Source organism: Gadus morhua, chromosome 21 (genome assembly GCF_902167405.1).
Source record: "Gadus morhua chromosome 21, gadMor3.0, whole genome shotgun sequence".
Classification (NCBI taxonomy): Eukaryota; Metazoa; Chordata; class Actinopteri; order Gadiformes; family Gadidae; genus Gadus; species Gadus morhua.
The window spans coordinates 6,977,550-6,990,107 of record NC_044068.1 but is presented as its reverse complement, the minus strand read 5'-3'; the positions used below and the strand labels follow the sequence as shown (position 1 = coordinate 6,990,107).

The 12,558-nt window shown below is 45.6% G+C and overlaps 1 protein-coding gene across 1 annotated transcript; it reads left to right on the top strand.

Moving 5' to 3' along the window:
- The first annotated feature begins 4,096 nt into the window (after positions 1-4,096).
- tbx18 (T-box transcription factor 18) lies at positions 4,097-12,094 on the top strand. Its single transcript, XM_030346205.1, has 8 exons — positions 4,097-4,690; positions 5,655-5,829; positions 6,191-6,292; positions 6,819-6,990; positions 7,339-7,506; positions 9,018-9,082; positions 10,772-10,866; positions 11,109-12,094. Exons 1-8 carry the CDS (start codon positions 4,462-4,464, stop codon positions 11,651-11,653), a joined length of 1,551 nt encoding a protein of 516 aa, XP_030202065.1. The 5' UTR covers positions 4,097-4,461; the 3' UTR covers positions 11,654-12,094.
- Positions 12,095-12,558: the final 464 nt, after the last annotated feature.

Sequence of the window (12,558 nt, the reverse complement as noted above, 5' to 3'; positions counted from 1 at the left end):
GTGTGTGTGTGTGTGTGTGTGTGTGTGTGTGTGTGTGTGTGTGTGTGTGTGTGTGTGTGTGTGTGTGTGTGTGTGTGTGTGTGTGTGTGCATACGTACCTGGATGTGTGTTTGTGTGTGCTGCAGGCAGGGTGGACTGGAGAGTCTGGAGGACTTTAATTAACCAGTGTTCTAATCTCTATGCTTTTTAACGGCTCATTCTGCACACTAATCACAGGAAATGACAGAGGTGATTACACACACACACACACACACACACACACACACACACACACACACACACACACACACACACACACACACACACACACACACACACACACACACACACACACACACACACACACACACACACACACACACACACACACACACACACACACACACACACACACACACACACACACACACACACACAAACATCTGAGGTTGGCGTGTTAAAGAGATCCCTGGCACTGGCCAGCAGGGGGGAGTCAGAACTTCCCTGCAGCCCTCCCACATGACCTCATTCTCAAGCACACACACGCACACACACGCACATGCACACAAACACACACCTTAAATTGTATCTTCATGTGGTTTGAAGCGTTATGCAAGAATAAATAGCTTCCCTCCTTCGCAGGATTACACGTATAAAAGAACAGCACCTGCGCATAGCCTTTTCTGCTCTCCTCCATCTTGTTTTCTCTCTCTCTCTCTCTCTCTCTCTCTCTCTCTCTCTCTCTCTCTCTCTCTCTCTCTCTCTCTCTCTCTCTCTCTCTCTCTCTCTCTCTCTCGCTCTCTCTCTCCCTCTCTCTCTCGCTCTCGCTCTTTATCTTTATTTATCTGTGTCTCATTTATTTGTATTGTTTATTGTTGCACTGGAAGAAGAACACGGGCGTAGTTTGTTTTGTCACTTTCATACAAAGTCGCTTTAAGAGGAGTTAACGTGATCTTCAACCTTTTAACACAGTTGATGACGGTCGCACTGGCAATGGAGGGAGTAGGCCAATGTTTAACTCATTATAAGATTTAACTTTGTGTAATATCTATGTCAAAATAAGTAATCTATTTAAAATTGTTACCACAACAGCTCATTTAAGTTTCAGTTTCATTGGATACATTTCATCTTTTTTTTTAATCTGCCTCGAGAAAAGCCTCTGCCCTAAGAACGCAGAGGCCTAAAAAAAGAGAGAAAAAAAAGAGCAGGGCCAAAATAAAAAAATATAATAAAATCTCACAACCCATCGGGTTCGATTGAGCGCGTCTGTAAATACCGCGTTTTCAATGCAAGGTTCACTTTATGGACGAGAACGGTTCACGTCGGGCCAAGCTCGGCAACGATGCGTCAGGGAGGCTGCTGGGCACATTGTTGGCACAACCAATAGGCCTATAGTTGAACTTGGGACGGCACCAGAACCACCGTAGATTCCGTTATAATTTATATCGAGGGTGCAAAGGTTCATATAGCAGCCAGAAACAGTATTGACATGCTGGCAGACTGTATTCTGAACATTGGGTCTCCTCGTGAGCTGTGTGGTGGCACGAGAGAGGCTGGAAATGGCAGGGCCGAGAATGGCTCAAACTTGACTGCCAGAATCAAATTATTTCGTCTGCGTGCCACACACACACAGACACGAATGACACGGTTATATAGCCTATGTATATTTATATTTATATCAATAAATATCTACCTGCGGTCTGTGCGCTGCCACTTCCGCTATAAAAGCCTGGCGACTCTCCACGACTCCATTAGCACGCGCTAAATAATCGTTAACAACACGTGACCCAGACTCCCCTGCTCCAGCACGTGCACGCCTTTCAGTTTGTTCACAACAAAAGAGTGATCCAGCAAAACGTTTACACTTCTGTATAAACCGTGTGTGTTTATGAATAGAGCACAATACCCTTGGATTTAAACTCATTACTCTAAAGTTATATAATTACACGCATAGTTCGCTGTGGGTTTGTTATCTTGTTCGAAAGTATAGGCCTATTGGTAAAAAATAAAGCTAGTTGAGCGCTGAGTTTCGACAAATTCATAGAGCTCAAATCGAGCAGTGGCGGTTGGGCCTAACAACCTGGCTCGCGCCTCATGCTGGAGAAAGTGGCAAATCCTGGTCTCGTGCAGAACGTCAGATGTGTCGGAACAACACGTCTGTTAACGTGCCCTGGCATTAACGCTCTCTGACTGACGAAAACAAGGTGAAAAAATAAAATTAATTAACTCTTATAAAGATTTCAAAAAAGTCTCAATAACGGTTGAAAATACATAATTGACAATCTTCGTTTTTTAATAAAAGATAATTCAATAATTTATTTCGAGTTGGTAACTGTTTGTTGAATAAATACCTATTTTACGCATCGTGTGAAAAACGTCTATCATATGCCTATATAAGATAGAAATAGTAATAGAACATTATATATGTCTATATGCTCATAAATTAGGCCTAATTGTAAAATAGCAAAGCATTTACACATTCTAAGATGACAGGCCTATAATAATTATTAATGGTAGGCTACCACTTATAATATGTTTGCTTTAACAAGGATAGCATTAAAACGAAAGAATTTCCTTTTAGTGTTTTATAGCCAATAATAATAAAAAAAAATGCATTGTTCTTTACCATTGGCCAATTAAAACCAGCCTCCACTGAGCACAGAAAAATAACTTATAATAAAATGATATTTTTTGGGAACCATAGAAATGATCATGCATTATTATATTTCGTTACATCATGAAATTAAAACAATGAAATAGATCCCGTTAATCTTAGGATATAAGCCAATAGAAGTCTCAAACATTTCATATAAAACCAATAATTGCTGTTCAATGCGAACAATATTTCAAATATGTTTAAAGGAAAACGAAAATATTCACAGCTTTACTGTTGTTCTCTAGGTGTAAATATGCGTATATTATGTAGCCTATCTCACAAAACATTTCAGTTGATAGGCCTATTCTATAGCTTCCTTGGAATGATGACAATTTAAAAACAGATCGTATCTTGACATATTCAACATTCAACTATCCCTGTTTGTTGTAATAAAGGGCGAAAATGAAATAATCTAACCCATTGACATTCACTATGACTATAAACAAGCGAAATGTTAAAAGCTGTATTTTCTATTTTTTTTTTATTGTAGGGCCTCCTCGGGCGTGTCCGCTGGCTATTATTATACGGGGGTTTGATCTGATAACCAACACGAATGTGGGCATCGGCCGTTCCTTTGGCGTCCAATCATTTACATTGAATCCAGATCAATAAACGAGCGGGACGTGTTGTTTATAATCTCCCCATTGGATGTGTACATTAAGCCCGGCAGTGAAAGCGAAGCCCCGGGACTGTCCTCGCGGCTTGTTTATTTATAGGCTGCTCCATATGTTATCGCGTGCTCTGGCCGAAACGGACACGCATTCCCCGCATGGCTACACGCTAATTTGCACGTTCTGGACAGTGTGAGGGATGTTTCCAAACGTAATGTGAACACGATAGCCTCAGTGGATTACAAAATAAATGGATATGGGCCTATGACCCCAACCGAATAGCTCCGACTCAACTGTGCTTAAAATGCGAAGTCATTAAACTCCAGACTTTGGATTTAAATTTTACTGTAAGAAGCAATGTGTATGGAGCATTTGTACGGTCTGTTTAGAACAATTCTGTCATTTGGGACGCTAGTTGTCAGCCCTTTAAAAGGTTTAGCCTACGAAGTTGTTCCACTGGGGAAAAATATTGCTGCAGGCCTACTTTTCTGTTATGTTAGCAGGCATATAAAACATGTGTCAGATTTTGAAACTTTTGAACCTTTTTTTTAATGAATCTTATGTTATGGACCTGAGAATAAAGCGTCACGTGCCTATTCTGTTCGTCACTTATCTGGCAAGATAATTTGTAACATCATAGATTTTAACTTCCCTAGGGTCTACCAAGAGGCTGGGCTTAATGGCCAAATATGCAAAGTATGTTGGGCCACGGTGTGAAAATGCGCGCAATGCCTCGGAGACACTCGCGCACTGCGCTGCATCGCGCTTCCCTGAGCCGTGATTCATTCACGAGCTCTACTTTACCACATAAGGCGGCACGAGCAGCAGCATCACGGGTGGGACCAGGCGAATCCTCGCGCTGTGATTGGCCGGCCTTGCGCGTTGACTGACAGGTTTCCTCCCCGCTTTCTCCAGACCCTCTGATTATTGACACTTCACCCAAAGCCTCGCTCACTGCCTCCTCGCTTGCACACGCTCGCGGATAACCGACAAGCATTGGACTGGTGCTCACCCAACCTCGCGCTCCGATGTCAACCCAAAAAGTACCCGTAAACTCAACGCCTTCATAACGGCGGGACAGAGCGCAGAGCTGGGTCGTGGATTCCTATTGGGCTGGTGACGTTTCTCCTTCCTCTTCTTTCTACGACTCATCTTCTTCTTAAAAGTTGTGAAGTCCCTCACTCACGTTCGCTCGCGCTCGGAAGACGGTTAGAAATGGCCGAGAAGCGACGCTCGCCATGCACGCTGAGCGTCAAAGCGCACGCGTTCTCCGTCGAGGCGCTGATCGGCGCGGAGAAAAGGCGTAAGATCGAGGAGGGCACCCTGAAGTGCTTCGAGGACGGCGCCGATGCGCCCGAGGACACCGGGAGCGCGGGGACGCGGCCTGAGAGCACGAGCCTCAGCGACCGGGGCAGCGAGATAGAGTGCGCGAGCGACTGCTCACGTAAGTGCCCATCGTCTTTAAATGAAGCTTGGATTGTGTTCGTGTTAAGGAGGCTTGTGTTGTTGCAAGGGTCAGAAGCGGATTATGGTTATTGTTGATATGATAAGCACATACTGTATGTTGAGTAAGCCTTGAAAATGGGAAGGAAATATTAAACGTAATAATAATAATAATATTAATGGGTTTATCAATAATAGGCAAACTGTATTAGGCCCACTACTTGTTCAAAAAATAATGGATACAGTGGGCCGATAATTATAGGCCTAATATCAAATGTATTTTTTGTTTTGAATTTTTGGATTCATCCTCCAATATTTAAAACTCTGGAAAAACGTTTCCACACTTGTATTTATTGTCATATTTTATTTTATAATACATGTATATGCAGGCCCCACCCCACTTGTGTTTTATCTAAACGTTTCTATAATAAATGTAAAACGTTTGCCTACAGCTCGTACATCTGATGTGCGTTTATTAGCGTTGTAAAGGATCGGTCTGCGCATGGGTAACGCAGGCCGCTTTATGACCTGCGCTTCCATCATAAACACGCCAATTAGCAGGCGGTAAAGGCCTTAATACTGCCGCGTAAAGGCTGTTCAAGGCCGCCTAAAAACAACAAGTGTGTGTGGGAATATGGCCTGGTCGTATTAAAGGGCATTGTGGCACAATGTGTGTGTTTGTGTGTGTGTGTGTAGGTTTTATTTTTTTATTTTATTCTTTAACGTGGACCAATACACGATTATTACTTAATAATATTAAGTAATGACACTAACTTAGAATAAATACAAATGCACCTTTTAAGAAATACCTACAAATACATTGCGCCTGCTGTGTGTTAACGGTTTCCTGGCCACCTTGTGATGGAGTGCCTTTACGAAGGGCTGGATGTTGTGATCGGTAACCCGGGTGGCGGGTTTTATTGAACCGCCTCAGTTAACGAGATGGTTCTGGGTTCCCCGTACAGCGGAGAGCGGAGAGGATCTGCGGTCAGATAGCCCGCTGCCAGAGGGTCTCTGCGCGCCGCCGGTGATCGCGTCCCCGCTGCCCGGAGACGAGATGCGCGTGGACCTACAAGGCTCGGACCTGTGGAAACGGTTCCACGAAATCGGAACCGAAATGATAATCACCAAGGCCGGAAGGTAAGAGGTAGATTGAATGAAGATGTATACATTATACCAAAATCCTATTTTTTGTCAGATATCTTTAGAGATAGATATGGCCTTATTAACTCGCAGGATTTATGCAGTAAGACTCTGATCTGAGTTAAGACTTAATTACGCATGTCAATTCATTTGTAGGCCTACTTTAATAATTGGTGATGAGGCACTTGTTGAAAATGTTTTATTGTTTTCTTTATTTTTAAATATTTATGTTTCCATAACATTATCACCATTTTAACGTCAAACAATCATACGTTTTAACATCAGACCTCGTAAATCCGTTGCGCATCAATAATAGCGTATTAATAACACTTGTTTTTTGCGGGGGGCTTCCTTCCAGACGTATGTTCCCCGCTATGCGTGTGAAGATCTCAGGTTTGGACCCGCACCAACAGTACTTCATCGCTATGGACATCATACCCGTGGACAACAAACGCTACAGGTGAGAGACGCCACGCAGCCCTTCTTCTCTCTCTGCCCTCCAGCCAGACGACACGATGTGTGTGTTTTTATGTAACCTAAGTTTGCCGCCTTACAACACGCTGGGCGAAACGCTGTTCGGGACAACCCGGGTTCCTTTCTTTAATTGTAACAATTGCCGGCCTCAGTGCCACAAATGGCCCACGCTGGAGTGGGTTGATTTGTCATCGCGGTTTGGGTTCCTTCCCTTGCCAGCCTGACGCACAACAAGAAGGTCAACCTGCAAATGTGGGCCGTTGTTGCGTCACCTGACGCGTCAGTGTTTACTGTGGTCGTAACGTCACCATGTCTCAATTAGGCCTCGGCTACATAAAGCCTATTGAACTATATACCGATAATAAGACTAGAAATATACACATAGGCCTATATTCGACTACAGTGTAAGGAATAGAAATACAAATAGGCTATATAATATGATATAAATGCATTATATATAATAGCCTGTATAGAAAAGGCTATCAATGTTTAACACTCTGACCTGTGTTTAGGTACGTGTACCACAGCTCCAAGTGGATGGTGGCGGGGAACGCGGACTCCCCGGTGCCCCCGCGGGTCTACATCCACCCGGACTCCCCTGCGTCGGGGGAGACGTGGATGCGCCAGGTGGTCAGCTTCGACAAACTTAAGCTGACCAATAACGAACTGGATGACCAAGGACACGTGAGTCGTTTAAAAAAAACGATAGGCCCCTACAGGCCCCAAACGCGTAAAAGTAAGATAGGCCTAAATTTAAAATGAATGAATAATCATATTGATAATAATATTAATAATTATAATGATAATAAAAAAAAATAAAAAAAAAATAAGTCTATATACTACAAGTATTCTACTCATAAATAAGACTTTATTTAATTTCACGGAATACATTTTTAGATCATAAAATATATATTTAAAACCTAGATATGAAATGGCACCTAACATTCCCATTAAGTGTGAATAGTACCTAAATATCACTTGCTCTTCCGCGCATGGCATCGCTAAAACGAGTCGCTTTTTCCCTCCTTTCAGATTATACTGCACTCCATGCATAAATACCAGCCGCGCGTGCACGTGATCCGCAAGGAGTGCGGAGAGGAGCTGTCCCCTGTGAGGTCCGTGCCGCTGGGCGAGGGCACGAGGACCTTCTCCTTCGCCGAGACGGTGTTCACCACAGTCACCGCCTACCAGAACCAGCAGGTATGGAAATACATCGTCTTCACAAGCAATTGTGCAGCAAAGCATGCATGACGTACCCATGCAGTGGGTTTAAAACGTTGTATTTATTTTTTAGTTACTGCTCAGTCCTTATGCATACAGAAAAAAGGAACAGATAATTTTCCAAATTTTCCAATTTTCTTCAGCAGCCCAAATTAAGGGCCCTCAATCGCTGGATAAATTAATAATACAACTTGCATTATTCTGCAGCACTATTCCCACTGTGCCTTACACATGTGGGGCCATATTATGATCATGGCAATGATTTACAACGATGGGGTCAACAGCAACATTTGAACAAAGCATAGCTGTATTTCTGACGTTTAGCAATCATCCAACTATGCAACACCTTCCATAACAACTTAGCTGTGACATTTATTGGCGTCTTCTTTACCTCAACACAGAGTTGCTTTTTTTAATGCCATATGCAAAAGGTAACTCGTGCCATGTGTGAACACAGTTTAATTTGATCAGTGTTGGACTACAAGGGAGTTCATGAATTTGGGGGGTATAGGAGACATGGATTGTAAAATGCAGGCATATTCTCACACACACACACACACACACACACACACAAACACAGACGCTTGTACACACACATGCATGCATGCACACACAAATACACGCACACACACACATGCACAATCACACTCACAGACATACACACGCATACGTACGTAAGCACCCCCACACACATGCATATTTAGGTAAAAACATACAGGCTACAGAAAAAGCTGCATTGACATCTTGAAGTCTTCGCTCAACTTAAAACATCCTTGTCACAAAACAATACAATAATGAATAAATAGAGAACAATATTATATGTGATTAAAAATATCTATTCAATTTACTTTTCGGTCATCAGATTTTTTTTTTTTAAAAGCAGCTTAAAGAAACTTGGTGTTGAAGTTACGTGTGCTGCAGAGCACTCCTTTAAACTCTGCTATTTCAATGTTTAGTTTCATGGCTCATGATGAACAGACGCTTTTATTCTGATAAACCTCGCCAGCTGACCACATCCTGTGTATTCTGCATGGCATTTTGTGACATGTTGATTTATCTTCAATCTGAGTCATCATCTACGTTTTGTTTTCTCATAATTGTCACACGCTGGTATAATTCAATGTCAAACTAATCAAAACAAGTAATTATTTATTTATTTTATTTCCCTGTGGCACAATTTTGGAACTCCTCAGTCGATACTGGGGCTAGCTTGATTTAAAATGACATTTGAGGAACAATTGACTCAGTGAAAAATGTCCATGCCATTATCCTGAACACAAATGTGGTATTTTGTGGCCTTTCAGAATGGTACAACACTCCCTCAGTCAGCTTTAACAAAGAGCAGCTGATCAAACAAGGCCAAATAAGCTTCAGTGTAACTGGTACATTTCAGAACAATTTGTTTTGAAGCGGAAAAGATCCATGCTAAGTATCTGTGGAAATATCATCTTCTAAAAGCAATTAACGTCTTGCTTTCCTTTCTGTTTTAGATAACGAGGTTGAAAATTGACAGAAATCCTTTTGCCAAAGGATTCAGAGACTCTGGCAGGAACCGGTAAGTTCTTTGACCACAGAGATTTTCACATTATATGGTGTATTAGGAGAAATATGGTGTGCGTGTTTGTGTTACTGTTGTAGCTTGGTTGTGGTTTGTTGTCATGGCAGTTTAAATTACATTTTATAAGCAGCAAAGCTATGTTTGTTATTTTTTCTCCTCTAATGGAAAGAACAGTGCAACAATAGGCTATTAAAACTTCCTCTGAAAAAATTAAACTAAAGCCAAAAATCCACATCGGCTATTATCATAATGGAAATCACATTAACCGCTTTTTATATTTTATTTAACAGGTTAAACTTCTGCACTTATTGTTGCATTTTAGAGTGAAATAAATTGACAGAGTAGCAGTTGAGAAAACATCTCAACATCAACATCGACAGCGTTATAATAAAATAGCCCAGTGGCCTGAAGACAATCTATGTAAACACATTTATTAACACATGTTTAAACAGGACATTAAAACCAGAACTCAGTAAAAACTCCCTACAGTCTTCGCGTAGCCAATCTCTGGGGCCAGCACAGAAACCATTAGAGAGAGGGGGAGAGAGAAATGGAGAGAGGGAGAGAGAGGGAGGGAGGGAGGGAGGGAGAGGAAAAAAGGGAGGGAGAGCAAGAGAGAGGGAGAGGGAGGAAGAAATTCATAGTGAGGAGAGGAGGAGAGAGGGAGACAGAGAGAGGAGAGACAGAGAGAGAGAGAGAGAGAGAGAGAGAGAGAGAGAGAGAGAGAGAGAGAGAGAGAGAGAGAGAGAGACGGCATTGCAACCTGTATAGCTGAAGGGAGGGCGGGGAGAGAGAGGGAGGGGGCAGCCCTAAGGTCTTGACAGCTGACCCTATAAAAGTTAAACCCAGGAAGACAGAAAAAGAAGCCTTTTAAATATTACAGGAAGGGTTAAGCAGTTTGCTAAATAAACTCCCGCTCTGATAGGCCTTGGAGCAACGCATGGGGGCTTCCAGGGGGGCAGCTTGTCTACATTATCACCGTGGCTACGACCCCATGAGGAGGATGGGGGAGGGGGGGGGTTTATCCTTGCGCTAACGAGGGGTAACAGAAAGCTCGCATTAGTCCTGCCACATCCACCACTCGTGCCGCACCTCTGGAGGAGGAGCAGGAGGAGGAGGAGGAGGTGGGTGGGGGGGGGAGGTGTAGGGGGGGAGGCCCCACCTCATAAATCCTTGCTGTGGCTTCCTGCTCCTTCGTCCTGATTGGCCCGTAAAAGCCGTGTGAAAGCAATTACCTCGGTGCACCCGGTCTGGAAAGCCGTGGCCAATCGCAACATGGCGCTCATGCCCCTCATTACCTTTAGTCTCTATGGAGACCGAGAGGGACAGGGAGAGAGAGAGAGAGGGGGAGGGAGAGAGAGAGAGAGAGAGAGAGAGAGAGAGAGAGAGAGAGAGAGAGAGAGAGAGAGAGAGAGAGAGAGAGAGAGAGAGAGAGAGAGAGAGAGAGAGAGAGAGAGAGAGAGAGAGAGAGAGAGAGAGAGAGAGAGAGAGAGAGAGAGACCTAAGATGGCCACCAGGTGGCTGGGACATTAACGTCCGATGAAGTAGGGGGGTGATGGGGGGTGAGGGATTGGTTGCCATGAGAGCGTAGAATAAGCTTTATGTCTGCGATCCGTGCAGTGTGTCTGACCCTGTGTTTGTGCATGTGTGTGTGTGTGTGTGTGTGTGCGCGTGTGTGTTCCTCAGGATGGGCTTGGAGGCCTTGGTCGAGTCTTACGCCTTCTGGCGGCCGTCCCTGCGGACGCTCACGTTCGACGACATCCCCGGCGGGGCCAAGCAAGGTATGTGGTTGGATCATATCGACTAAAGAACCAGTCTAAGAGTCAACAAGTTAAACAGATCCAAAAGTTATTAAGATCCGAAAGAAATTGAATTGCATGTAAATGTGGTTGGGCGTCAGACTCAGGTAGGTCGCCGCCATGAGGGATCGAACCCCGTACCTTTCGGAAGGGACGAACCACTGCACTGTCCTGAACACCAACACCATGTAATGGAAGGTTCTCCGTTGTCTGTGTCCCTGTAGGAGTCCCGGGGCATCACGGAGGCCTGGGAGCGTCGTCCCACCTGCTCTCGTCCTCCCCGTGCTCCTCCCCTTTCCAGATGTGCCCGCTAAGCCCGCCCGACTACGCCTGCAGCCGGCCGTCGCACCCTCTCCATCGCTACGGCAACCCAACCGAGCACTTCCCGCATCCAAGAGGCCCGTCGGCCTATGAGGGAGAAGGGTTCTGTTCCCTGCCGCTCCCCGCCTCGCAGATCGGCTACCTGCCCAACCACGCCCCTCAGGGCTACGCCGGACTCCGCCTCCACACGCCGCCCTACAGTCTCTACGGTTACGCCTTCCCCCCCTCCCCCCGCCTCGCCACCAGCCCCGAGAAAATGGCCGCCGCCGCCGCAGCAGCCAGTCATCAGAACTCATTCCTTGGCTCCTCCCCCAGTGGAACTCTGACGGACAGTCTGGGCATGCTCAGTGGGGGACAGCAGGGCTTCCTGTTCGACACCCGGACCTTAGCATTGGCTAACGGCCAGCAAGGGGGCGGGTCCTCGCAGGTGCCTGCACACATGGGGTGAGCTGGACTCTGGTCTCCGGAAACCAACCAGGGTTTGTCTTAGAAAAAGCGAGATCTTTGTCGGACGCAAAAAACGCTTCCACAAACGTTTCCGCCGTGTTCCTCAACAATGGATGGATAGAAGAAAAAAAGCAGGAGGAAAAGAGGATGAAAGCTCCGTCGCATTGTTCCGGGCGAGGCCGCAGACTATATATCAGCCGCCTGCCATGGGAATATTTTTAACTTGTTGTTGTTTTTTTCTTTACAATTATTCTGTGGGACCGAAAGCGTTTTGGACACAGCTGTGAGGAGCTGTGGTTTTGGGACGAGGCCCCTTCGAATAACATAACCTAGCAACTGAACTGAAACAGAGCGAGGGATCGGAGCCACGCACACAGGGCCGAGGCCGAGGACAGGCTGACCCGGGGTCCGTGGAGCAGCGTGAGCAGCGTCAGCCGCCCCCTCCCCCCCCTCCCCCCCTCCCCCCCTTACCCCACCACCCCCCAAACCCCGCCACCCTCGACCCAAACCTCCTGCCTCCTTTAAAAGCCGTCTTTCTCTCGGCGCTCCGACAACAAACCCGATCAGACGAGGACGAGACTTACGAAAGCGTCCCCCGGACTAGCACTCAAGCACTCGCTCACTTGACAGAACTCACAGGGGAGTGGCGCGGCCGTGCGAATTAGCGTGCGGCTTACACGGCGACATGACAGCCCTTTGGCCGAGCGCCAGCCGTCCACAGCCCCCCCCCCCCCCCCCCCGTTGGAACCCCGGGTCGCAGTTTTTGAAACCTGTCGAACGACAGCTGTGATCGGAGAGAAAGACCAGCACGCTGGGACTGAGTCGTACCAGAGAGAGAGTGGGGTTCTCTGTGCCGGTGGGGAACTTTGGTGATCCTTCTCTCTCGACGTTGATCATGTGGAACCT

What these genes read in the sequence shown, in the direction of transcription:
- tbx18 (XM_030346205.1), top strand. Translation starts at nt 4,462, where the DNA reads ATGGCCGAGAAGCGACGCTCGCCATGCACGCTGAGCGTCAAAGCGCAC. An exon ending in GTGGACAACAAACGCTACAG is followed by an intron (nt 6,293 to 6,818) that starts GTGAGAGACGCC and finishes ACCTGTGTTTAG; the next exon opens with GTACGTGTACCACAGCTCCA. An exon ending in CCGCCTACCAGAACCAGCAG is followed by an intron (nt 7,507 to 9,017) that starts GTATGGAAATAC and finishes TTTCTGTTTTAG; the next exon opens with ATAACGAGGTTGAAAATTGA.